The sequence below is a fragment of the Herpailurus yagouaroundi genome, unplaced genomic scaffold, assembly GCF_014898765.1.
Source record: "Herpailurus yagouaroundi ecotype Mexico unplaced genomic scaffold, PumYag 139, whole genome shotgun sequence".
Classification (NCBI taxonomy): Eukaryota; Metazoa; Chordata; class Mammalia; order Carnivora; family Felidae; genus Herpailurus; species Herpailurus yagouaroundi.
In genome coordinates, this window is record NW_024412394.1 from 2,193,334 (window position 1) to 2,220,030 (window position 26,697).

The 26,697-nt window shown below is 48.8% G+C and overlaps 2 protein-coding genes across 14 annotated transcripts in view; both read left to right on the top strand.

The window, feature by feature from the left end:
* Nucleotides 1-16,083, top strand: part of SCUBE3 (signal peptide, CUB domain and EGF like domain containing 3) — a 38,004-nt gene extending 21,921 nt beyond the window's left edge. Inside the window, exons 4-16 of one of the 8 annotated variants that reach the window (XM_040473266.1) lie at nt 5,568-5,693; nt 5,979-6,095; nt 6,236-6,340; nt 6,631-6,747; nt 7,085-7,243; nt 7,486-7,701; nt 8,064-8,225; nt 8,431-8,598; nt 9,100-9,300; nt 9,681-9,878; nt 10,370-10,522; nt 10,645-10,724; nt 12,352-16,083. In XM_040473266.1, the coding sequence (XP_040329200.1) occupies nt 5,568-5,693; nt 5,979-6,095; nt 6,236-6,340; nt 6,631-6,747; nt 7,085-7,243; nt 7,486-7,701; nt 8,064-8,225; nt 8,431-8,598; nt 9,100-9,300; nt 9,681-9,878; nt 10,370-10,522; nt 10,645-10,724; nt 12,352-12,501 (1,952 nt within the window). In that variant the 3' untranslated portion in view covers nt 12,502-16,083. Of the gene's footprint in view, nt 1-5,567; nt 5,694-5,978; nt 6,096-6,235; nt 6,341-6,630; nt 6,748-7,084; nt 7,244-7,485; nt 7,702-8,063; nt 8,226-8,430; nt 8,599-9,099; nt 9,301-9,680; nt 9,879-10,369; nt 10,523-10,644; nt 10,725-12,351 lie in introns of those variants that run through there. The other 7 variants (XM_040473268.1, XM_040473267.1, XM_040473269.1 and 4 more) reach the window with 7 other exon arrangements.
* Nucleotides 16,084-22,703: 6,620 nt separating this feature from the next.
* Nucleotides 22,704-26,697, top strand: part of ZNF76 (zinc finger protein 76) — a 33,444-nt gene continuing 29,450 nt past the window's right edge. For 4 of the 6 annotated variants that reach the window (XM_040473275.1, XM_040473279.1, XM_040473280.1 and 1 more), the window contains exon 1: nt 22,890-22,997. The gene's annotated coding sequence lies outside the window, so the exon portion shown is untranslated. Of the gene's footprint in view, nt 22,998-26,697 lie in introns of all 6 variants that reach the window. The other 2 variants (XM_040473276.1, XM_040473277.1) reach the window with 2 other exon arrangements.

Genomic DNA, 26,697 nt, shown 5'->3' on the forward strand with positions numbered 1-26,697 from the left:
TCAGGGCTCATCATTTGGGGCTAGTGGTTTGGGTCTACAGGGTGGAGGAGGAGGGTGGGGAGGGGGCTGGGGCACAGTGGGCCACAGTGGCTGCTGCCCAGCATCTAAACAGCTTTTTTACAATGTCAAACAGGGGAAAGGCGGCTAGAGCAGCACATCCCCCCTCAGGCCGTTTCTAATGGTAAATATGTCTGCTCTCTCCGCTTGCTCTCACTGGCTTGCTAGGGGAAGGGCTAACCCGCTGGGGCTCCCACTAACCGCATGCCCACTGGGCCCAGCCTGACTGGACTCTAGCCTATTATCAGGGCTCCCCTGCAGTCTTGGTACTGGGCCCATTGGGTGACAGGAAACCTGAGTCCCCAAGAGCTGGCCCAGGAGCCTTCGTGTTGGTTTTGTCTTTCTTTGTTCCGGTCACTGTCCTCCTCTCCTGCTCTCTCCTCCTCCCACCTTCTCCCTCACCCACCTTCTAACACCTCACCTGTTCCCAGCCATCTGCCCCTCCCTTCTCTCTGCCTTCTACACAGCAAAAAACCCAGCAGCTCCATCTTACCCGTTGTGCCCACTAGGTGGCTGAGTTAGGGGTGGGATAGAGTTAGATGCCATCCCTCCTTGAGGCTGCTTCCTTGGGTTCCCCCCACACCAGCTCACAGCCCCAGCATCACTCGCCATTCTGTCCCACCATAATGGGTACAAGCATGACATCTGAATTCAGACTGACCTGAGTTTGAATCCTGCCTCTGCCACTTTCTAACCATATGACCTCAAGCAAGCTACTTTCTTCTCTGATCCTTAGTTTACTCTTCTGTAGACAGGGAGAATAAGAGTTTTCTCCTTTGGGGTTGCTGAGATGATTGAGACAGTGTGTGCAGAGCATCTAGTAAGTGCCTGGCACAGAATCAGCACAGATTAAACTGTGGTTTCATACTGCAACCTGAAGAGCAAAGGGTTGAGGCTGTGCCATCCTGCCGCCTCAACCCTGCCCTGGCTAATGCTGCCCTGCAGGGGAGGGCAGCTGTACCCAGCTTCCTCGTCTGACCTGAGATGTGTGTTGTGCCAGCTCTGCTGCTCCTCACCTTGGATCCCTCAGAACCTACCTAGTCTTAGCACAGGATCTGTTCCCCTCTCCTTGCTCCAGGGCTTGGGGGCACCTCTCCTTCTACTAAGAGCACTCTTGGGGGGAATGGCTAGGCTTGGAGCCTGAACTCAACATTCCCTCCCAGGTTTCTCCCATGGTCTTGGGGAACTTCAGGAGACTAAGGTGTAAGTGGCACACAAGAAATCCCACTGTGGCTGCTCCCAGACCTGGGCATTTGAGTAACTGGGGCATGACCAGGGACCCACAGGCAGGGTTGGGCTTCTTCTGGAACCCTTGCTTTGGTGGTCTCCTTGGTGACAAGGGTTGGACCTGAGTTTTAGGAGTCAAAGATTTAAGAAGATGATAGTTCTCTGGTGCTTTTCTCATTCAGTTCCCCAGATTTGGAGAACCACTCTCCTTTCTTCCCCAGGAGAGGGTTTGGGATTCTGTCTTTCCAATGGGAGAATTCTAGGGCCCCCAGAGGATGGCCCACACATCCTCCAGAGTCCCTGAAGGGGGAGGGGTCTTGCACTATTTGAACTGATGGTTTTTCCCTGGGCTCAACTCATTCTCCTGAGCTGCAGTTTAAACTTGTTTATGTCCTGCAGAATGCAGAAAATAGGGAGAGTGACCTATCCATACTCCCTCTATTCTGACCCCTCAGCAAAGGAGTCTTACCAGTCAAGAGGGGGCAATAGAAGAGACCTAGCTCTGAGGTTCTCTAACTCTTTCATCTACTTTCTTACACCCTGCCTCCTCCTCCGAATTCTTCTTCTCTTTTGGCCCCCTCCCCTACCTAGACAATCTCTCCCCATTAGGAAAGAAAAACAACAACAGAACAGCCAGCTTATCTCCATCTGGAACTAAAAGGAAGGTTTGGGAGGTGTTGGGAGGTAGCTGGGGAGGGGCTGGGAAATGACCAAATATGTGCCTCTCCTCTGAGGATGAGCAGTCAGGCCTGGAACTGGGATCTTTTTTTAAGACAGCTGGGCAATCCCTCAGCTGTCTCCGGAATCACTAGGTTCACTCTTCCCAAGATTGCCCCACTATGAACCACCACCACCCCCCCCCCCCCCACCAACCACCACAGAGATAGTCACTGGAAAGAGGAGGAAACTTTTATCTGTCCCTTCTTGTTCCCTGGCGGCTGAGAACCACCCTTACTTAGCTCCCATCCCTCCCTTCACCCTCCCCTCTCCACCTCCTCCACCCCCTCAGCACATTCCTGCCTGACAGCTCTGGCTTGTACCTGCCTCACTGCTGTCCACCTTGTTTCAATCAAGTAGGGGGCAGGGAAGTGGACTGCTTGGCTGCACTTGTGAAGGGCTGGGGGCTGGGAGCCTTCACTGAGTGCTCCTTCTAAAGCACAGGGAGGCAGCTCAGGCCTTCCCTCAGGCCTCTGCACTCTCTACTACCCTTAAGTTTGGGACTCCTCCAAGCCAATAACCCCATTACCATCCCCCACCTCCCTCCTAAACAGAGACCTGTGCTGTCAACAATGGGGGCTGTGACAGTAAGTGCCACGATGCAGCGACGGGTGTCCACTGCAGCTGCCCTGTGGGCTTCATGCTGCAGCCAGACAGGAAGACGTGCAAAGGTAAGGGCTCTCAGAGGACCAGAGCATAGGGGTGAGGGGGCTGAGGCTGGGATCAGAGATCTAGTACCTATTATAGGACCTCCTCAACCCCCTTGGGGCTATCCTGATTAGAAAGAACTGGGAGCATGGCTAAGGCTTGTCTCTTGTGCACCTTTCCCAGTTCAGTTCAAGGGGCACAAAAGTCCAGCCAGTCCTTTAGTGCCCGCTGCCCACACCCTACCTTGTTTTCCTTACTCTCATTTCTATCCCGCTCTGGGTCCCTAGCCCTCTTGGTTAATGAACATGTTATTCTCATTTGTCCCTGGATCTAGAAGGATATTTGAGCCCTGGCTATGTGTGTACAAGGTCACAGATGTGTTCCATAACCTTCATAACCCACATTCCCCAGACCTTCCCACTGGGAAGGCTATACTGGTCAGAGGGGGAATAGGGTAGCAGTGGAAGCACTGAGGCTGGAGACTGGTTACCTGGGTTCAGATCCCAGCTCTGCAATCCTGGGCAAGTTACTTAGTGTCTTTGTGCCTCAGTTCCACTATAATAATGGCACTTGTTGTAAGGATTAGATCAGTTATATAAAGATTATATGTTAAGTACTTAGAACAGTACCTGACAAATGATAGTTATCATTATGGTATAATTTCCCATGTTGTCCATCCTATTTCCCCTCCTTTTAATTAGCCAGGTCTGGGAGAAAGGTGGAGTGGGGGAGGAAAAAGGAAGAGTAGCCATACTGAAAATAATGATTCATCAGGTCTGTGTCCCCTGGTCACAAGGAGGACTGGAAAGAGGACTGAGCTCCTTCTTTGTGTCTTTTGGCCCAACAGCTGGCAGAAAGGATGGGGAGACGGGGAGGGCTGGGGCAGCAGGTCAGACAGCCAGAGTTGAGAGGTTTCCTGCTGGGAAGGACTGTTGACAGGTATGCTAAGAGTGAAGTGGAAGACTGCCCTCTCTGCCCCCTCCCCCAAGTAAGGGTGAATAGCCTGGGTCCTGTCTGCCACCAGCTTGGGGAACTTGACCTCAGGAAGGAAGCTGCTCACTGCCCGCCCCCCCCCCCTTCCCTTCCTAGTGCTGAAAGCTGCCTCAGGCCTGAGCCTCTCCAGACCTCCCAGTCCAGCCCCCTGCCTGGCCCCTGCCCCTCCCCCATCAGCTACCCAGCCTCACTGGCTCTCCTGGAGGTCCTCCTGCCGGCTCTCTCCTAGCTCCTCCTCTCTGAGGGGCTCACTTTTGAATCTCCACCTCTCTGTGCCCCCCCCCCCCACCATTGCCCTGTTGCCCACTACCCGGGGCTCTTATGCTAGGCAGGGGTCAGGGACAGGGAAGATATAAGCCTTATCCACCAGCCTTTTGTGGAAGCGCCATCCACACAGAGTGAGGGGCAGAAATTAGCCCTGTAGTTCAAATGCCATCCTGCTTCCTACTCCAGGCAGTCCTTGAAGGCCTGACTCTGCTTCCTATCTGTCCCCTTCTGGGAGGGCTCATTTCCAGGAAAGAAACTGGTCCTAATGGCCACAGATTCCATGAGCAGGGAAGAAACAGACCAGAGAGTGAGAGAGGAGTCAGAAGGGCAGGCCCAGAGCTCTGCTTGATTTTCTCAGTCTCTGTGAGGGAGGGAGGGATGTTGTCTCCTCATCTGTCCCCAGCCTGTGGTATCACCTTTGGTTCTCTCTACTTTGTCCTGCCTTCCCAGACATAGATGAGTGCCGCTTGAACAACGGGGGCTGTGACCACATTTGCCGCAACACAGTGGGCAGCTTTGAATGCAGCTGCAAGAAGGGCTATAAGCTTCTCATCAATGAGAGGAACTGCCAGGGTGAGCAGACTTGGGCCAAGGGGAAGGCCTTAGGAGAGGTTCTGGGGCTAGGAGAGCTTCAAGGAGGCCAGAGGGCCAGAGTCTGAGGAAGTCAATAGACACTGTGGAGAGCCTCCATGGGCAGTGTCATGCTGCAAATTAGCAAATGTACCCCTTCCTCTTGATGACCAACTCTACCTTGCTTTTGGCAAGGAGGGATGGATTTCACCCCACTTCAAATCCTTGGCAGGATCCAACCTGCCTAACCACATGTGGTGACCCTGATCCACAGGTACCAGATCTCACAGTTCCTGACTCCAAAGACTACAAGTGGAGGGGGCACAGGGGATGGGTAGGCATTGCTAAATCACTGATCTTAGGGCTGGGCCATGAGGGAGGGCCAAGGCCCCTCATTTGGGTCCTTCACCTGAGCAAGGGACTGCAGGGTCAAATGCCCCAAGACAGATTCAGTGGCTTGAATCCTTATTCTTCCAGATATAGACGAGTGTTCCTTTGATCGAACCTGTGACCACGTATGTGTCAACACACCAGGAAGTTTCCAGTGCCTCTGCCATCATGGCTACTTGCTATATGGTGTCACCCACTGTGGGGGTAAGCCAGCAAGTTTAGACCCTCAGCCACCTGTCCCCTCTCACCTCTACACCCTTCAGTTGAATGAGTTCCTGATTTGGCTCGTTGGCTCTGGGCAATCCCCAGGTGCATGTGCCATGTCTGCATCCATCATGATAAATGGGAGAAATTAAGACAACCGGGAAGACTAGGAGATCAGGGAACAGCATCCTACCTCCAAAATTTCTATCTCCCATCCCAACGCTGCTTCTTGACTCCCACTCCCATCCTGAACTCTCAAATACAGCCCCAGTGGCAAAAAGGAATGGCAGGCTTTACAAAGCTTGTCAGCTTGGCCGCTTCTCAATCGTTCTTTGGGGACAGAGATAAAGGAAGGAGATCCTAGGCTTGAGCTTTTCTCAAGCCAGTAGTCATCTTGGAGTGCCTGGAACTCTCACCAAAGGTCCTCACTCACTGCCCACTCCCTGGCTCCTACTCCCCCACCATTGTTGGTGTCTCCCTCCTCCTTCCCCCAGATGTGGATGAGTGCAGCATCAACCGGGGAGGCTGCCGCTTTGGCTGCATCAACACTCCAGGCAGCTACCAGTGTACCTGCCCCGCAGGCCAGGGCCGGCTGCACTGGAATGGCAAAGATTGCACAGGTGGGCGGCACCCTCTGCTGGCCAGAGCTGGCACTACATTTTTGGGGGGTGGGAATTGGGGTCCTGGAAAGTGGGGAGTTCCATGCCAAGGAAGGGGTAAGGTAGTAGGGGAGTAGAATGTAGCCATTTGAGTTACTGACGTGAAATTTCTGGTGATGAATCCCTTCATCAGTCTCTGTTTACAGTTACAGTTCTGCATGTAGCTAATGCTCTTCCCAAACCAGCCAAGTGTAGAGGGTGGGAGAGGAAGGCCCTCTCCTCCTCAGGTCTCTCTCCCCTTCCTAGAGCCAGTCAAATGTCAGAGCAGTCCTGGTGCCTCGAAAGCCATGCTCAGCTGCAACCGGTCTGGCAAGAAGGACACCTGTGCCCTGACCTGCCCCTCCCGGGCCCGGTTTTTGCCAGGTACATAGAGGTGGTTGCTGTAGGGCTGGCAGGGAGGAAAGGCTGGCTGTTCAGGTAGCTCTCCTGCTTCCCTTGCATTACTCCAACCAGTAGGCGTTGGGGGCGGGCAGCTCAGAGCTGTGACAGCCCCCTTCTCTCAGAGTCTGAGAATGGCTTCACGGTGAGCTGTGGCACCCCCAGCCCCAGGGCCACTCCAGCCCGAGCTGGCCACACCGGGAACAGCACAAACTCCAACCACTGCCATGGTGAGCACCAGCCCAGAGGCCTTGTTCCCACCTTATTCTCTTGCTTATTAACCCCGATTTCTCCTCATTAATTCTCCTGGTCTTACTTTTTCCTGGATCCCCTTCCTTGCTCTGTCATTCTCCAGCCCTTTGCCTTGCTCCCTCTGCCCCTAACATCTGAGTCCCCTGGCTCTCATAATCCTTCTCCAGCCAAGCCCGTGGCTTATTGCCCAGCTTCTCAATACCCTCCACAGCAGTACCCACCCCCCTTGGCGCCCCCAGGCTGTGCTGAGCTTCTGCCATCCCTCTAGAGGCTGCAGTGCTGTCGGTTAAACAGCGGGCCTCCTTCAAGATCAAGGATGCCAAATGCCGTTTGCACCTGAGAAACAAAGGCAAAACGGAGGAGGCCAGCAGAATCCCGGGACCAGGTCTGGACTGGGGACCCCCCTCCAATGGGTTGTCTGGCCACCACACCCCTCCCCCACCCCTCAGCTCCTCTGCTTAGTGAGATCTCTAAAAACCCACTGGCATCCTGAACTCTGGACAGAGCAGAGGGAAGAAGCACTTGTAGGCATAGGGCCCAAGGAAGAAGTCCCAGGATATCCCTCCACCAAATAATAGGTATCTTACCTTAAAAGTGAACTGAGACAGTTGCGGAGATCTGGTGAGGTCTGCTTGGGCTAGGGTGGGAAAGTGAGAGCTGGGAGTGAGAGCCTTCTCTGTCCCCAGGGGGTGCCCCTGGGGTTGACAAGGCCTCTCCCCCAGGTGGTGCCCCCTGCTCTGACTGCCAGATCACCTTTATCCACCTCAAGTGTGACTCCTCTCGGAAGGGCAAGGGCCGGCGGGCCCGGACCCCTCCAGGCAAGGAAGTCACTCGGCTCACCCTGGAACTGGAGGCAGAGGTCAGAGCCGAAGAAACCACAGGTGGGACTGGGGGCACTGCAGGGAGGAGGGTGGAAAGCAAGGGGTCAGAGGTGGGGAAACCACAAGTCTCAGCAGCAAAGGGAGGGGGCAGAGTTTGTACTAAGGGCAGACCATGCCTAACACCAAGCCCAGGAGCCAGTCTCTCTTACCACATCCCTCCTAGCTCCTAGCTTTGCTCCCTGCCCTCCTGCTCACAGCCACTTTCTCTTCCTTCCCTGACTCATACCATCATCTACCACCAGCTGGCTGTGGACTGCCTTGCCTCCGACAGCGAATGGAACGGAGGCTGAAAGGGTCCCTGAAGATGCTCAGAAAGTCCATCAACCAGGACCGCTTCCTGCTGCGCCTGGCAGGCCTTGATTATGAACTGGCCCACAAGCCGGGCCCAGGAGCTGGGGAGCGAGCTGAGCCAGCAGAGGCCTGTAGGCCTGGGCAGCACCGTGCTGGGGCTAAGTGTGGTAAGGGAGCTTGCTGGGGAGCGGGGGAGCAGGGGAACGGGGAAGGCCCAACTTGGGCCTGACTCAGAGAGCAGGACACTTTACGGCCTCAGTTGTACCTCAAATTGTGAGGCAGCCAAGACCCTCCTGCCTGTCATCATCCTCTCCCTGGTCCCAGGTTGAAATCTAGAGGGATATCATGTCCAGAGGGGCCATCAACTCTCCTTTACATGGCATTGGCCCCTGATCTTCCCAAGCAGGATTCTGTCTATTCCCAGACAAAGAGAGTCTCCTTGAATCTGGGGAAGCGGGAAGGGGAATCCCAGGCCTGGGTGGCGGGAAATAGGGGGGCGGGGTGGCTAGCACGGCCGACTCTCCCTCAGTCAGCTGCCCGCAGGGAACGTATTACCACGGCCAGACGGAGCAGTGTGTGCCATGCCCAGCGGGCACCTTCCAGGAGAGAGAAGGGCAGCTCTCCTGCGACCTTTGCCCTGGGAGTGATGCCCACGGGCCTCTCGGAGCCACCAACGTCACCACATGTGCAGGTGCCAGGGGAACAAACAATATAGAGTGGGGTAGGGTGGGCACTGGGATGCCCATGGGCATGGGATTTCCCAAGGGCAGGCCCAGGCTCCAGACCACTCTCCTAGTCAACATCCTGCTTGTGTGTCTCTGTCCCCTGAGACTGGGTGACCCCGTGGGGATGACCAGGACCATCCCCATCAGAGTTGGGCCCTTGATTCATTGCAGGTCAGTGCTCTCCTGGCCAATACTCCGTTGATGGGTTCAAGCCCTGCCAGCCATGTCCACGCGGCACGTACCAACCTGAAGCAGGACGGACCCTGTGCTTCCCTTGTGGTGGGGGCCTCACCACCAAGCATGAGGGGGCCATCTCCTTCCAAGACTGTGACACCAAAGGTGAATGGGCTACACACTGGGGGACTCCCCAACTTTAACTACTTACAAAAAAACCTCTCCAAGTCCTCAGAGTAGACCTGAGTATGCTGGCACACCATCTTCCCCAAACTAGGAAAGGCCCAGCTGCCTGACCAACCAGACCATCCTGCTCATAGGACACATCCTGACCCTCCACCAGTCCCAAGTCTGGGAATTAGGGAATAAATAACAGTGTCACTTACCCCTCTGCTTCAGAGAACTGGTGGCACATTCCCCTCAATACTACCAATGAGTTTCTAGAAGTTTGGCACTACAGTCAGTGCCTGAAAGAAAAGGATTGGCATGGTAGCCAACCACTCTGTAAGTTTGTTTTTCCCTAGGCTTCAATTCTGGCATGACAAAGAAAGGTTGGGACTCAGAAGGAACTTTGGTGTCTTCAGTCTCCTGTGTCCTGCTCATCCCATGCCCCAGAACTCCCACTTGCCTACCATCTTAACGCCTACCTTTCCCCCTCGCCTGCAGTCCAGTGCTCCCCTGGTCACTACTACAACACCACCATCCATCGCTGTATCCGCTGTGCTATGGGCTCCTATCAGCCTGACTTCCGTCAGAACTTCTGCACCCGCTGTCCAGGAAATACAAGCACTGACTTTGACGGCTCCACCAGTGTGGCCCAGTGCAAGAGTACGTGGCAGCCCAAGCTGTGGAAAAAGGGGCAGAGAGGTCTGGGAACAGTGGGCATGGGAAGAGGTGGGGGGTGGGGCAAGTAAACCAACAGGGAGCAAGGCTAGGGAGTGGATGGGCAGGAAAGCCCCACCCTCCATCTCTCCCATCCCACTCAATCTTAAGACCACTTGCTGGGCTGGGCCCCATGGCACCCTCTCCCTGGAGATAGGTGATGGGGAGACAGAGAGAGGTGAAGTGAGATGAGAAGGTACTAAAAGGGCAGGAAGGAAGGTGGACCCAGAACTTGAAGATGATGAAACAGAAAGCAGTTGCCTACAGTGTCTGGTTTCCACTTCAAAATCCTTCAACATCCCTAACCCATTCCCCCACTGACTTCCCTTCTCTTTCTTGCTCTGTCCATCTGGGCTTGGTTACAGATCGCCAGTGTGGTGGGGAGCTGGGTGAGTTCACTGGCTATATCGAGTCCCCCAACTACCCAGGCAACTACCCAGCTGGCGTGGAGTGCGTCTGGAACATCAACCCCCCACCCAAGCGCAAGATCCTTATCGTGGTACCCGAGATCTTCCTGCCATCTGAGGATGAGTGTGGGGACGTCCTCGTCATGAGAAAGAACTGTGGGTGGCTGCAGGGCTGGGCCAGGGAAGGGCAGTTCAAATCTGGTTGGGAGGGAGGGACAGAGAGAGGAAAAACTGGTACAGGAAGAACTAGGGCAGTGAGAAGGGAGGCCTTGGAAGTGGAGAAGCTAACAAAGGAAAACAGCAATGAATGTGCCCTGTGATTGGTGGAGAGCAGAGTTAAGAATGCCAGCATTGGGACTAGAACTCCAAAAGTGTTACATGTCTCACTTTCCTGTTCTGGCATTTTTGCCATTCCATTCATTTAAATGTCAAATTTCTTACACTCTGTGAGTGCCTGGATGTCAAAGAGGAGTTGTGGAACAAGTGGAGGGCAGTGGGAGAGGACCTGTGTACGTTGGGGAGTGGGGGAAGTACATGTATGGGGGAGAGTCTCTGTCAGCATGACTCCTTCCCCCACTCAGCCCTCCTCCAGGAGGGCTTGGGTAGCCTGCTCTGCTGTTTCCCTGACCTGCTGCTTGCCTTCCCAGCCTCCCCATCCTCCATTACCACCTATGAGACCTGCCAGACCTATGAGCGCCCCATTGCTTTCACGGCCCGCTCCAGGAAGCTCTGGATCAACTTCAAGACGAGCGAGGCCAACAGTGCTCGTGGCTTCCAGATCCCCTACGTCACCTATGATGGTGAGCAAGGGCACAAATGCCAGGGAGGTGGGTGAGAAAGGGGAGGCTCATGAGTCTTGAGGGAGCAGGGGGAGCAGGAATTGTTTCTACCCCTAAACCCCTCCTCTTGGTTGATTGTGCAGAGGACTATGAGCAGCTAGTAGAAGACATTGTTCGAGATGGCCGGCTCTATGCGTCTGAAAACCACCAGGAGATTTTAAAGGCAAGTGAATGTGCACAAGAAGAACAGCCAGCATTTAATGACCATATAAACAATGTGCAGGCAGTATGCTAAGTGCTTACATGAATATTCTCATTTGATATATACAACAGCTCTATGAAATAGGTACTTTCATCGTTCCCACTTTACAGATAAGAAAACTGAGGCACACAGAGTTGAGTTTGCCCAATGAGTTCAAGCCCATCTGACTGTACTATCTTACACTGTAGGGGAAGAGAAAGGGAAGATGAGGAGTGAAATGTCCCCTACTTGTTTCACCAAGAAATACAGGGAAAATGAGGTATAGAAAGATACTTCTGCTTAAGTACCTTCCTTCCCTTCCTCTTTCCTCAGTTCCCACAGAAAAGGAGCAGATCTAGCATAGTGTTTCTCAGAGTCCATTCAATACGATCTGTCTTAAAGGAAAAGAAATGTTACCAACACTGAAGAATGAACTAAACACCTGGTCTGTGGATCCCAGTTTGAGAAAATCGTACTTAGGAAACTACAGTCCTAGCCACAGTATTACCCTTCATAAATGATCAATGCAAGGAAAAGTTTTATCTTTATGATGAATAAGATCATTTTTATACTATCCTCAAAATAAGAGACACAATGACAAAAATTGCTTAGGACTTGCAGGCTACAAAGAAAAAAATTTCAGCAATGCTTTTCAAACATTTTTTAAAGCATCTGAACCCTTATTTCACATGTGCTGTGGAACTCCAATACATAAAGTAGTGGAGTTGTTTTGATTGAAGCTGGGATGAGAGGCTAGAAGCCCCACTTCTTATTTTAAAAATCAGAATACTAGCCTAGAAGCCAGAAGATCTGAGTCTCGGTGCACGGTGCCTGGCACCTAGGAGGCCCTCCACACATCGTGTTGCTGTTTTAGACAGAATGGTCAGGAAAGGCCTCTGAGAAAAGACCTGAATAAGGTAAAGGGCTACGCATTAGAAGATCAGGAAAGGAGCATGGGAGCAGTGTGGCATGCTCAAGAACCTTGAGAAGGCCAGTGTAGCTCAGCAGAGTACGAAAGTCAAAGCAGCATGGAGGACAAAGAGTGGGGTACAGATCATGTTCAGCCTATGGACCATGCAAGGGACTTGGCTTTACTGAGCGAAAACAGAAACCAGAGAAGTGTTTTGAACAGAAAGAGGATATGATCTAATTAAAAACCAAAAAGTCACCCTGGCTGCTGTAGGGGAGAACAGTCCGTAGAAGAACAAGGGTAGGTAGAAGCATGGAGACCAGTTAGGAGGCTGCTGCAGTAGTCCGAGTGAGAGAGAACATGGCTTGGACAGGGTGGTAGCTATGGAGAATGTGAGAAATGGTCAGACCCCAGATATATTTTGAAGGTGGAATAAACAGGATTTGCTGTGATTGTGGGCAAGAGAGAGGAGTTCAGGATGACTCCAAGGACTGGGACCTGAGCAATAGAAGGGTGGAGCTGCCAATGACTAGGTTATAGGATTCTACAGGAGGAACAGATGGTGGGGATGAAAATCCAGAGTTCATTTCTGGGCATGCCTATTTAGCATCAAGAGGGGCTGCTTCTGAGTCGAGGTTGGTGTTCCTCTTTTCCACCCCCAATGCTGAGGCTGACATTACCACCTGCCATCCTCTGCAGGACAAGAAGCTCATCAAGGCCTTCTTCGAGGTGCTGGCTCACCCCCAGAACTACTTCAAGTATACAGAGAAACACAAGGAGATGCTGCCAAAATCCTTCATCAAGCTACTCCGCTCCAAAGTTTCCAGCTTCCTGAGGCCCTACAAATAGTGCCCATAGGCCCAAGACCCAGGTTTTAAAGCCCCCAGACTCCTTAGCCCTCAGAGCCAGCAGCCCCCACCCTCAGATGAGGAATTCTCTCCTCTCTTTCTTTTTGGAGAAAAAAAAAAAAAATCACTATAGACCAAGCAGTCTCCCTTTCTGTATCTCTAGCTTCCTCTTCCTGTCTCTCTCTGCTTCTCTTTTTCTCCCTCTCTCTCTCTCTTCACTGCGTTCCCTTTTCCTATATGCCCCCTGGAAAAGCCATTAAGTGCTGGCTCTATTCCCCCTGAGGGGTGAAAGAACAGTGTCCCGTTCCCAGCCACACTGCCCATTTTACCAGCTCACATCCCTGGCCCCATCAGCCTGTAAGGGTGATAGAAACCCTTGAAGGAAGTGGGTCTAGTAGGAAATGAGGAGGGGGAAGAAGAGCTTCTGCCATTATAGGGTTGTGCCTTGCTAGTCAGGAGCCAAAATGTCCCCTGGCTGTGCCCCCCGCCCAGGGTTCTGCCAAAGAAGCCTTTGACTTGTAGGCTTATTGCCAGCACGGTCCTCTGGGGCACATGGTCTGAGCCCTGGACTGCCCACACAGCTGGCTTTCTTGTCTATACAGCTCCTCTCCTTCTTCCCCCACATGTCTGCCTGGTGTCCAATCCATGAGGGCTTACAAAAGGCCCAGACCACTGGGCTAGTGGACACCAGCTGACTGAGGAAAAGCAGCAGGCATTACCACGTCGAATGTGCCGCTGTCACTCCCCAAGAGAAAGACTATAGCTCTCTGCAGGACAGAAACCAGGTTTTAAAGCATCACCAAAAAATGAAGAAAAAAAAAAAAAAAGAAGAAAATGTATCATCTAAAGAACTAGCCTACAGAACAATTGGGAAGCCAGCCTCAAACACTAATCCCTTTTCTTACTTATCTTCCTGGCCCAGCCATCTCCTCACCCCTACCTAAGTGCTCCCTGGGGGAGCCCTACTCCCCTTGCTAAGTGTTGTCCTTAAAGAAACATGGCTGTGACCAGAAGCCAGCCTGGGTCTTGCCCCAGAGTTATCTTTCCCTGTAGCCCCAGATGGCTTGTGGGCTCCACCAAAGAGGACCCTGCTCTGCAGCCAGCCCAGAGCCACCTACCTCTGGCCCCAGGCTGTGGGCAGCAAGAGGAATGTGTGCACACTTGGCGAGCCTTCTGCCCACCCTGTCCACATCTAATAAGTGCAATCATTTTGAGTCTTCCTATGTTGTCTAGAGGGAGGGGTTTTTGTTTTCTGGTTTTGTTTTTTGTTTTTGTTTCTTTTTCCTCTATTAGAACAACCCTATTTATAGCTGCCCAAGAGAGAAGAGTGTATGTCTGAAGTGGAAGAAAAAAAGTTTTGAATCTCATGAACACCTTGAGTGCTGGAACATCTGTCTCTGCTCCCCCACCAGTGGCCATCCAGACCTCTCGAGCCCTCAGCTGGGGGAACTCAGAACTGTAGCTCAGAGGCACCTGATGTGTAGGAGAGTAATTCTGGGGACTTGATGGAGCAGGAAGGAGTGGGACCTATGTTTGCTAAACCAATCCTGCCATCTCTATGCCTCTCTATGGATTCAGCATGGACCTCATGATTGTAGAGGCCGATGAATTGGTCAGTGATTCTCTACTCCCAAGTAGGGAAAGCCTCCATCTTTTCCCTGCCTTCATCCTGTTTTCCCCGATGTGCACAGGACAAACCCCCTGGGGATGGGCTGACTCAGGCCCCTGAGGCCAGAGACAAGCTATGGCTATGGGAACCAAGAATCGGACAGTTACCCAGGCATGAAGTTTGCCTGACCTTAGCCACTCTGCCTACCTTACCTGTTTGCCATTCCCTCTCGGCGTTGACTTCAAGCCTAGCTTCCTCCATTACTGCTTTTCAAAAGGAAGAATCAAGTCCATGCCCAAGCCCACATCGTGCACACATTCTCCCCTCATTCTGCTGCTGCCTATAAAATTATTTCCCATTTGCTCCTTTTAGTTCCCCCAAAGCTATTCAATCAAAGTAGTCCTATTCAATCAAAGGCTACCAATTAACTCCTAGGGTTCATTTGTAATTGACCGTCCAGGCTACTGCTCCTCCCAGGAGAGGCAACACTAAATAAAGAAGCCTACACCATCCCCTCACTACCTAATCAGTAGCATTCACCAGCCAAAGACAGCCTTAGGCAGTAGGTAACCAATGTCCCAGATAGTTCCCCTGATATCCATTAGCCAATGCCATGGCTCTTAGGAGTGGAATATCTGGCTTCCTTTGTCTCTCTGAGTCAAAGAGTGCTCTGCAAAAGATATAAAATACCTACTTCCAAGAAAGAAAATGGTCATTTAATAGAAGTATCCACACTTCCCAGGAAATGCCATGAAAACTGCTTGAATCAGCTCTGACCATCTTAATTCTCCACCAGAAGCCAGGATAATTTTCTGATTCTCTCCCTACCATTTTGCATCTCTCTTAAAAAGTTAAACAGAGTAGTTCCCAATTTATGCCTTCAGGGTCTTGCTTCTTGCTCTCCTCCTTTCCTGTCACCCCATATATACACATAAACCTACTTCCTCCGATAATTTATTCCATGGTTTCTGGGAACTGCAAATGATTTCCACAGCATGGAAAGTATAGACCACTAGGCTTCTTAACTGATGTCAAGACAGATCCTGGTGAGCAGGGAATGACCTGCTAATGTCCACATTTAATTTAGGTCATCCCACTTGGGGGTTAACAATCCAGGCAAAGCTGCTGCTGAACCTAGGAGGAAGCCAATCCTAGGGCATCAAACTAGGGCTTAAGTGGACTGAATGAGGAGTCAACACTCAGGGATTCTCTAGACCCTTACAGGTCAGACAGAAAAAGAGGTTTTTACCAGTGTGGGGAAGGAAGAAGATGGTGTACGTGGGAACTTTCATGAACCAGTCCCGAGGCCTCTCTGCAGGAGGGGGTGTTACAGGACTGCAGTACTGTGAGGCCTCATTTATCCAAGTACAAAACCTGCACTGCTCTGGGTCTGGGAGTGGGAAGCCATTTCTGCAAGGGCTCTGAGCACCAAGTGATGCATATCAGAAAGGCACTTCAAACCTCAGCAATGCAGCAATCCCTTTTCACTTCTCTGCTTCCCTTTTTCGTATTAGGCCTGGTCCATTCCCTAAACGTGAGGGAACTCTCACAGTCAGAAGAGAACTGACCAAAGCCTGGACTTGAGCTGCCCTGCCCCAGGGCTATAAATCCCCAGAGGCAGACACTGCTCTGACTTCCCTAGGATTGAGTTAGTTTGAGGTAATGAAGGCTCAGATTTGTTGCTGCAAATTCAGGAATACAGTCATGGTCTCTGTCCCTAATGAAATTGTTTATATGTAAGAAGTATTCTCCATATTCATGTTTGAAGGGACTCTGTAGTGGATTGGATGGTCGTATATCAAAATGTCAGAAAACATTATAGAGCATTCAAACTTTTGTATTCGCTATTTAACCTCAATATAACAGGCTCAAACTAGGGGAAGGGAGACAGTATAACTGACCATAAGCAGAAAATAATGTTAACCTGCTTGGCTTCTTTCTAAAGCACAATAAAAGAAAAGTGGAAGCAAACAACACAAGGATATCTTTAAATATGACCTGTCTCAAAGATCGCGCACCCTGCGCTTGGGCCATTATTTGGACTAGGAACCCTTTAAGAAGATATATGATTAGAGAGAATGGAACTTCCAGTTCTATTATCAGCTTATCTAGACAACACAAATAGTAGCAGTTTGGACAAACTGAAAACTTTATTCTTCTGTGTGAGTTAAACTGAAGTTTCAGAGAATAATCATTATCATGTGGGAGGCTTCTTTTTAATGCAAAAAAAAATCTCAAAATGTTGTATTTATATCTGCCTTCCACTGCTGCCAATATAGTAAGCATCTCCTACACAATCAACAATAAACAGTAAATGATGCAGTTCATAGAGTATTTTGCACTTGGGGAAAAAATGTATCTGAACTTGTAAAAAGAAATGTTTGGATTCTGTATTGTCTTTTTTTATTATTATTATTAAAATACTAAATAAAACTCCTCAGCCTGACATCTTTTCCTCTGTCTCTGTAGTTTATTCTAGAGCTGGAAAAAGGTTTGAGGAAACAAAGTGTCTTCTGGCTTCCAGATAGGACTTTTAAAATTTTTTCATGGGGTACCTAGGTGGCTCAGTCGGTTGAGCTTCTGACTCTTGATTTTAGCTTAGGTCATGATCTCCTAGTCGTGAGATCAAGCCCCTAGTTGGGCTCCGTGCTAAGCATGGAACCTGCTTGGCCTCCTCTCTTTTCCTGTCTGCCCCTTCCCAACTTGCATGCATGCACCCTCCCTCTCAAAATAAATAAATAAACTTAAAAAAAATTTTTTTTCATTTATCCATCTTATTCCTAATGATTTTGGAATCTGAAAAGGCTTGTCTCTCTATTTTTCAAGGCAGTATACGATATTTAGGGTATTGTTTCTTCTCACTATAGTACACTTCCCCAAATCTAGCCAGGCCACAGGCTCCCTAATTAAGATGTCTTACCTCCAGCAAAATGCCAGCACTGAGTCACCCAAGGTTGTTCTTTTTATGCAGTACACTCTTGGCCACCAGAGAGAATTTTAAAATATCATTCAGCCATACCACCATTACCACTAGACCACAGGAATGTCCAATCTCTTACAAACAAACGGTACCATTTTCCAGGCTCAGAGAGGACAGATAAAACTTAATGGTTAAAATTATATAATCTCCTGACATAAAATTTTACTGAATTTAATAGCTATATGATATAGCAATTTAAAAGGAACAAGGAAAAATCTACCTAATCAAATGTTGGGTTGGTCTACTAGAATCCCAAACTTCCCCATGAGCACCTGTAAAGGATAGGTGCATTCACTTCACAATTATTGAGCTCCTATTATGTGCCATGCATCAGGTTATCATAGCTTGATAACAGTAGCCATGCTCAAGATCTGTACTCCTTGGGGCATCTGGGTGGCTCAGTGGGTTAAGTTTCTGACTCTTGATTTCGGCTCAGGTCATGATCTCATGGTTTGTGGGTTTGAGCCTCGTGATGGGCTCCATGAGGACAGCATGGAGCCTGCCTGGAATTCTCTCTCTGCCTCTCTCCCCTGCTTGCCCTCTTTCTCTTAAAAAACAAAACAAAACAAAACAAAACTGTACTCCTAGGATTCTGATTACAATTGATCTTTCCACATACATTTCCCAACAGGAGAGAGAATCCAGTCTACCTGGTGGCTAAGAGTATAAATTAATTCACTGGCATTCTATTTTATACATTAACTTCCTGTAAGTTTGATTTAGTGTAACAAAACATGATCACTTTTGTGGACTGATAAAATCATGTCTCTAGAACTGCAAAGCCAAGGACCAATACAGGGCCATTATGACTACATCAACTGGGGGCCATCCTCTCTGAATTCTTTCTGAACCCTCTTTTATTCCAAAAACACCAAGTCTTCCACCTTATTCCCATGACATTTATGATGATGTCCCAGATTAATGTATAATCAGAGCCAGTAGAGTATGGGTCTGACTATATCAAGCAATCTTTAAAATGGGCACATAAAGACTTTCCAAGGAATGCTTTCCAAGGGTATGGGAAGACCTTCCAAGAGGTACTAGGCAAGAAAATCAATCTGAGGAGCATTTTAAGGTAATAAGTTTCCAGATCCTCAACTTTTTTTTTGTTTTAATGTTTATTTATTTTTGAGAGAGACAGAGACAGAATGCCAGTGGGTTAGGGGCAGAGAGAGAGGGAGACACAGAATCCAAAGCACACTCCAGGCTCTGAACTGTTAGCACAGAGCTGGACGCTGGGCTCAAACCCACAAGCTGTGAGATCATGACCTGAGCTGAAGTCAGATGCTCAACCGACTGAGACACCGAGGTACCCCCCAGATCCTCAATTTGTATTAGAAATCTCCCCCTCCCCCCAACGAATCTGTTTGAGAACCAGCCCAGCTTACTTAATGCATACTCTCCATTCCACCTGCTCTTTCAGCATAGTCCTTACTTTACAAAAGAAAGGCATATCCCTCACCTACACTTAATCTCCATGCATGGTCCAGGATATAAAAACCTGGGCATTAGGAGGGAGGGTTTTTTTTCAATCAATAATATTAAAACATTTCTATTACAACCAATCCTCTTATTTCATCTTATAAAATGTTTACTATTTTCTACCTCCTACTAGCAAAACCAAATTGTTTGTTAGCTGTTCAAACCATTATTTCCTAGCCAATATACTTTTTTTAAATTAAATACATAATAGGAAATTTATCATGAAGTCTAAAAAAATTTATTTGGAGTTATTTCTGATTTTTAAACATGATTCTTATTTAATTGTTCTCCAAAGCCAAACATCAGAATTCAGCACAAACACACACCCACTTCTGCCACAGGGATAACATACCTTCTGTCCTACTTCTTACTTATTAACTAGTGGATTTAGCTACATATTATACAGCATTATTCCAAATTACATAATGAGAAACAGTACTATCCTGTTTTTACAGTTTTGTAATGTTAATATTAGCTCTATATAATTTTAATCATAACTGGTTTTTAGTAATCTATTTTATAAGCTGTTAATTTATTTCCCAGTGATTTTTATAATATTCTTTAAAGTGAATATTAACGTATTTATTTGAACTGAAGAATAAAGGCAGACTTTTTCCTAACAGAAAGTCAGTCGGATTTGGCTGACTGGTTTGAAAGAAGACTGGCTTTGCTAATTCCACAAATGGCGGGTATTTTCCAAATTGAAGTGAATCTGCATTTCAATATTTTAATTTTTTTTAACGTTTATTTATTTTTGAGAGACAGAGAGGGGCAGAGAATAAGCAGAGGAGGAACAGAGAGAGAGGGAGACACAGAATCTGAAGCAGGCTCCAAGCTCTGAGCTGTCAGCACAGAGCCCAATATGGGGCTTGAACCCACAAACTGTGAGATCGTGACCTGAGCTGAAGTCGGTTGCTTAACCGAATGAGCCACACAGGCGCCCCTGCACTTCAAAATCTTAACAGAAAGATCCTGAAAACATGTTCATAATAAGATAAAAGAATTTTACCAAAATTGTGTCGGTAAGTAAAAGAGTGTGAAAATCAATCTCAGATTAACAAGGTGCCTCTGAATGAAAAAGTAACAGGTAACTGATAGTAATTTTTACATGACTGAAACTGAAAACAAAACCTTTTTCAAGTTCAGTGGTTTCCAATTCTTTGCTTTTACTAAAATTAAAAGACTCTTTTTGATAGTACTTTAGAATAGTATTTGGTAATAGAACACTGTGACTACTGGCATGTAATTTAGAAGTAGTTCAAAGACTCAAGGAATATTACCGTAAAAAATCTCTTCCTTTCCCAGTTACTACATGAACAAGGTTTCTCAATGCTTATGTCTATAAAAATAAAAAAATAAAAAAAAGAGAACTGAGCAACAGTAGCACCTTATCTTCTTCTACCATTAGATAATACTCATCCATGAATACCTGAATTGAGAAACACCATATTTCTCATTAAGGGATGCATTATCTTTTTCTAAGTATTTATTTATTCATATAACTAATCTCTACATCCTATGTGGGGCTCGAACACATGACCCTGAGATCAAGAGTCACAGGCTCTTCTGACTGAGCCAGCCAGGCACCCCAAGGAATGCATTTTCAATAAAAATTGTACTTTTCAGGTTTCACAAGTTATAAATTTATGTAATATATTTATGTTGTTTAATAAACTGTGTACCAGTAATAGCTGTAATGACAATTCAATTCAAATGAGACTTTTTTTTTTTAACAATTAAAGCCTATGGTCACAGCCAATAATCTTAAATTTATACTCATTCTTGTTGCAAAGAAGTGCGATAGTGATCAATAAGTCTTTAAAACACAAATATACTGGGGTGCCTGGCTAGCTCAGTCGGTTAAGCATCTAACTCTTTATTTCAGCTCAAGTCATGATCTCACAATTTGTGAGATCAAACCCCACATCAGGCTCTCTGCATCTGTGCTGACAGCAAGAGCCTGCTTAGGATTCTCTCCCTCTCTCTCTGCTCTTCCCCCATGCTTGCTCTCTCTCAAAATAAATAAATAAACTTAAAAAAAAAAAAACACATACAAATATAATTAGAATACAGTTCTGAATGGGAAGTGAATGGAATTAGAAGTTCAAGAAGAAAGGGAACCATATAAAATTTCTGCTAAAGAACTTGTTCATGTATTTTTAAATAGATGATGGCAGGCACCAAACATTTAGGGTATTTGGAGTCCACTGGATACACTTAAGAATTACATAATGGTTTTAGTTTAAAACATCAAAATTTATAATAAATCAGACATTATATCCTCTACAGGTACTTAAATTTGTGATGGAAAATTTAGATATCAACTTTTTTTTTTAATGTTTTGTATTTGTTTTTAGAGAGAGCATGTGAGCAGTGGAGGGGTGGGGGTAGGGAGGAGAAAGGATCCAAAGTGGGCTTCGTGCTGACAGCAAAGAGCCCGATGCGGGGCTCCCACCTTGTAAGGGTGGGACTCAAAGGCAAACTGCTAGAAATGAGTTTCAATCCTCCACTCCAAAATATGTTCCTCACCAGTTTTCTGAGTATCTGAAATTACCCACCATCAGAATCTCATTACTTCAAAGTCACACACTGATTTCCCAGAGTTTTTGTTCATTGTATAATAATAGGAGAGGTGAGTAGCCAATCAGATTAGGATCTGCATGGATTGTGAGAAAAGACAAATGTATTTTTTATAACGGAAAGAGGTAGTTGGGGGACAAACTAGGACAACCTGAGTTCTATTCCCCGCTTTATTTCTAACCAGGAGTTTATGCTACAGGACACGCTATTTATTCTCTCCGTAGGTACGTAAAATATTCCACCAGAAAGGAACAGAAAGGGCATCACAGTGATCAGGTTGTTTATTTCTATACCAAGAGGCATATAAAGGCTAAATTATTAACTATAAGCATGGACCATCAATTGTCACTCAGTGCCCACTGAAACCGAGAACTCTGCTCCCAGTCCCACCTCTGGAGAGGCTGTGTCAAAGCAAATAAGATAGGGAAGAGGGATGCCTAAAATTGAAAAGTGAGCTTTCTGGTTAAGCTCCACAGGGGAGGAAAGAAACTGTCAGTGCCCTCAATGGCATCTTTAGCGCCCATAGACCCCAAACCCAGTACTTTGTAAATGTTTCTAGTTTATCGGAATACTTCCTTTGAAAAAAAATTTTTTTCTTAAGTTAAATTTTTTGGGGATGAGGGGAGGGAGGATACAAAAAAAAAAAAAAATAGCCACACAAGTTAAAGTCTAAAAGGACAGAGAGGGAAAAGTTTCTCACTTCATTCCTCCAGGCACCCAATTCCTCTCCTAAGAAGCAACCTTTACCAGTCCCTTATCTAACTCCTCTCAATTCCTTGTAATGTTTTACCAAAAGCGCACTCCCTTTGAATTTTCCCTTGGGTTTCTGCAAGTTCCCCGATCGTAGCCCCTCCCTCGTGGGAGGGGGGAAATGGCAAAAGGGCTTGGTTTCGTTCGCCCCGGAGCAAGCTGACTAGGGGGGAATAGCTGGTTTTAAGCCTGAGGGTGGGGCTGACGGGGGAATGAGAGTGAGAGAACCCACGAGGACCGTCAGGGCGCCCTCCCTGGAGAGGCAAGTCCCTCACGGCTCCTCAATGTCGTCCTTTTCATGAAGGAGCTAGTAATACCTGCAATTTGCTTCCTTCAGGGGGCTGGCTCGAAGATCCTAGGCAGTGCCTGCGGACTGCGCACACTAAAGCACTTCGGGGTTGGTAAGGCGCAGGAGGAAGCCCGGGGGCTCTGAGCCCCGAGAAGGTCCGCAGCCTCAGTGCAGGCAGCGGAACCCGCAGGAACAGCTCCCCTCATAACCTGACCCTCTTGTCCTCCCTGGCTCCTGAAGCGCCCTTCTAGCTCGCAGGCAGCCGACGAGAAGGCGCAGAGCCCTCGGGGCCTCGGTCTCCTCCCCGCTCCCGCCACAAGCCTCAGGTGCGCGAGTCCCCCTGCGGGACAGGTGGCGGCTCCCCATTGCTATAGCGACGACCTGGCTCGTCAGCCGCGCCCAAGGCCCTGACCGGGGCGTCGTGACGTCATCACGCCCTCCCCGGGCGCTCGGCCTCGCGGGCTGTGCGTCACCCGGCCGGGGGGCGGGGCGGGGATCTGAGGGGCACGGTTCAGAGCCCAGCCGCCTGGGCTCCAGGGCCCGGGAACCTGGATAAGTAGGACGGCTGCCGCGGCGGCAGGGGGTGCGGGGTGGAGCGTGCCCGGTATTTTCTATACGGGTTCCGGGGCCCGGTAGAGGCGCGCGGAGAGGAGAGGAAAGTGCGGCGGCCCTGGAACCTGGATATCGCGCGAGGCAAGCTGCGCGCGGGCGGGCGGGCTATGGCGCAGGCGGGTTGCGGGGCCGGCGCTGGTGGCAGGGCCCGGTGCATGGCGGTCTGTCGGCGGAGTCGCCCTCGGGGGCTGTCAGGTTGGTGGCTGCGGGAAGAGTGGGTCCACCGTGCCCAGGTGGGAGGCCGGGCGGGCGCAGGGCCCCGGGAAGGTCCCGAGCCCGGCGTGCCCACCTTCCTCCGGCCCTAGCCTAGCGTCCGGGCGGCTAGACGGCGACCTGACCCTTCCCCCACCCCGGGTCCCGTCCCCCATCCCTGCGCCTTCTTTCCGCCCTGCGACTCCTCCCCCAAGACTTCTAAACCCCACCCCGTCTCCCATCCCCACTCCCGCCTCCACCTCTGTGACCCTACACCCCACCCACTGACCCTAAAACCTCACCTCAGTTCTTATTCATTGACTCTGCCAACCCAGGAATTTCCCCACCACTTCCCGGGGACCCACCAACCCAGTGACTCTCTCAGTTCTAGTCCAGTGACTCAAGATCCAAGACCCCCGTACCTCTCCTTGGTGACCCCCCCAACCTTTTCAGTAACCCCATCATTGGTCCGGTAACTCCCACGGTTCTACCCTGTGTTCGCCCACAAACTTGGTGAATCCCCTCAAACGTTTTTTTGTAACTCTTCAGCCCTACTCCAATAGTTTCCCACCCAGTCGTCATCTATATAACCTTCTACATCTGATAATCCCTTCTTTGCCCTGTAACCTCATGGTCTTCATTCCATGCTCCCGCTTCATCTTAAAATCACCCCCACTGACATCTCTCTCTCTCTCTCTCTCTCTGCACCCTCAGCCCCTCAGTGTCAATCAACACATGACTTACAAGTGCCCCAGCACCATGCCAGTGCCCAGGAAGATGTAGACATGAATATGAAGTACTAGTAATGGTCGGAGGCATCAAAGAATTCTGGATTGAGTCTGTCTGGTCCCAGACTCAAGTCCCAGCTCTGCCACCGTTGTGTTTTGGAAACCTGGGAGAGGTCCCTGCCTCACTCGGCCTCAGCCTCTCGTCTGTATTGTGATAAGGTTGGGTTAAATGATCTCAGAGTTTCCTTCCAGCTGTGAAATTCTACAGTTCTCAGTCAAGATGATATTTGTTTGCAATCATTTTTGTACCCTCCCTAGAAGTTTACTCTTGTAAGCTCACCTCAGGTTCTACTTGCTTCATGAGCCTTATTCCCTCACTCCCTTGACCCTCTACACTCTTAATAGTCCATACCCATTTCCCTTGCTCAGGCCCCATCAGTTAACATGTTTGCAAAGCCAGGGGCATTGATGTGATAAGAAACCTGGTTCTAGTCTCTGGTTCTTCAGCTGTGGCACCTCAGGCATACCATTTAGCCTCTAAGAACCCTCAGCTTCAACCTCTGCTAAGGGAGGATAGTAGTCTTGCCTGAGATGGTGCATGCAAAGTACCTGGCACCATGCCTGGCCCATGAGAGCCCTTAAATCTAAGCTGACAAGCTCTTAAGGGTCTTACTCTGTCCTGGGTGATAGGGATTCAACAGACAATGAAGACAGGGCCCGTACCTTAACATTACTTTTCTACCACCAAGCTCTTGGAATCCCCGTTCTCTTCTCTCTGCTATGGCCTTCTCCTCTTACTCTTTACACATCTTTAATTATGATTGGCCAAGCACCTACTGGGTGTCAGGCTTTGTATGTATAAATTAAACTTACCTTGCAACAACCCCAAGAAGTTGGTATTACTATATCCACCACCATTTCCCATTTCTCTTGGTTTGGTTTGGTTGTAAATAAAGAACCTGAGACAGATAAGTGGCAGAGCGAGTATTTGAACCCATGGTCTTCAAAACCCACTAGCTCCATTGACTTTCTTGCCCCCAAACCTGCACAGTTTTCCAGGTCACCCTGAGCCTCTTGTTCCTTATTTTCTAATGATTCCTAAGCCCAACATCAGCTCATTCCGTGACCATCTCCCCCCTCCAAGGTCTCTGTTATCCTTTGCCTCATGGCTTAGTGACTTCCTCAACCCATTGTTCATGACTTTGCACCCCATGTGCCTGGAATCCCCTGCACCTTAATACCTCTTTTCACCTTTTGTCTAGATATCCTCTCACAGCCCTTACTACATGATCTCACTCACCCTAAGGGGTCTGCCACTTCAACGCACTCTCCCCCAAACCCTTTCATACTGTTAAGTCCCTTCCCCCCAGGAATTCATATACTCTAAAACCCGCTGGCCCAGTAGTCATGTAATTCCCTATTTTCAGTCTCTTCTCAGTGTTCTAGCTGCCTCCTTTCTACCATCCACAGCTTGTCCTGTTACCCAAAGACTTCATCTAACTAGCTCTTTATCTAGTGACTTCCTTTACCTAGTTTCAATGAAACGAGCCCTTTCCATCCCAGCATGAACCCATCTTTCATAACCTATACATCCTCCCATTCTAAGGTCCCTCCTCTTCACGTTCTGTCCAGTATCCCCCTAAGATTCTGCCTCCTATATTCCCAGATCCCATGGCATCCTCCCCATTGTCAACAGTGATCTCCTTTACAAACCAGAATCTTCCCCTTTTTCCTCTCCCTGCATCCCTGCCCCTTCTCACAGTACCTTTTTCCATCCTTCCTCTTTTTCTCCCAGCTGTTCTCACTTCACCCATTTTGATAACACTGATTATAATGCAAATGTCCCTCTCATCCCAACTCCTCTTTTCCATTCTTCTGTGCATCTAACTCCAGGGCTGCGTAAATGACCCTGCCACTCTGAGCTCTCCTTCCTTCTCACACAGCACTGTGCAGCCAAACCTCACTGGTCCCTTTGGTTAGTCCAAAGAACTACACTCTTCTCTGGGAACTTCTGATTGTAGGTCACCACGATCACAGTCCTTTAGGTAGCAAGGAGAGAGAGAGAGATCTTGGGAGACCCTTCTGAATTGATTTAGCCTCATCTCCTGGGCACACTCCCATCATCCTGTTCTGTTTCTGAAGTGGCTTGGTATATATGCCCTCAGGGTAGAATGCTTTGGAGTTGGTTTCTGCCTGCATTGAATTAGCCCCATTGTTTCCTCAGCTCTGGGAGGACTTTCAAGTGCCCTCCCACCAGAAGACTGGATGGTGAATAGCAAAATGTGACATTAAAGACTACATCCAAGAGTCTTTTCTGTAGGTCACCAAATTCCCAGGTCTTCTACAATATTCTTGTTGGCTATATAATAATACATAACAGCAGAGAGTAAAACTAGAGTTAAGGAAAGGGTAAACCCTGGGGTCTACAAATGGATCTTTTTTTTAAGATTTATTTATTTTTGGGAGAGAGTGAGAGAGAGGGAAGGAGAACGCAAGCGGGGAGGGTCAGAGAGAGGGAGACAGAAGATCCAAAGCAGGCTCTGCACTGACAGAAGAGAGCTCAGCATGGGGCTCGAGCTCTGGAGCCAGGAGATCATGACCCGAGCCAAAGTCTGAGCCACCCAGGTGCTCCCAAATTGATTTTTAAAAATAAGCTTTTGCCTTAGGCTTGTTTAATCTTTCTTAGGGCACAGGACGTATTCTGCCGTGGATCTTAGTTATTTGTGTACTTCTCAACCTACTCCCTGGCTCCACTGTGATTTCCTTCAGAGTAGAGGCTGGGTTTTCTTTATCCAATATCATCTTAATCTAGTGTCTGTATTATGAAGTAGTCAGTAATACTGACTGGATTGAATGAACTCAGAAATTCTGCATCAGATACAAACAAGTAAAAACAGTTTGCGTCTATGTTCATTTTGTAGCCACAACAACCCCCCTCCCCAAATCCCTCTAGACGCATAATGGGCAAGTCCCTT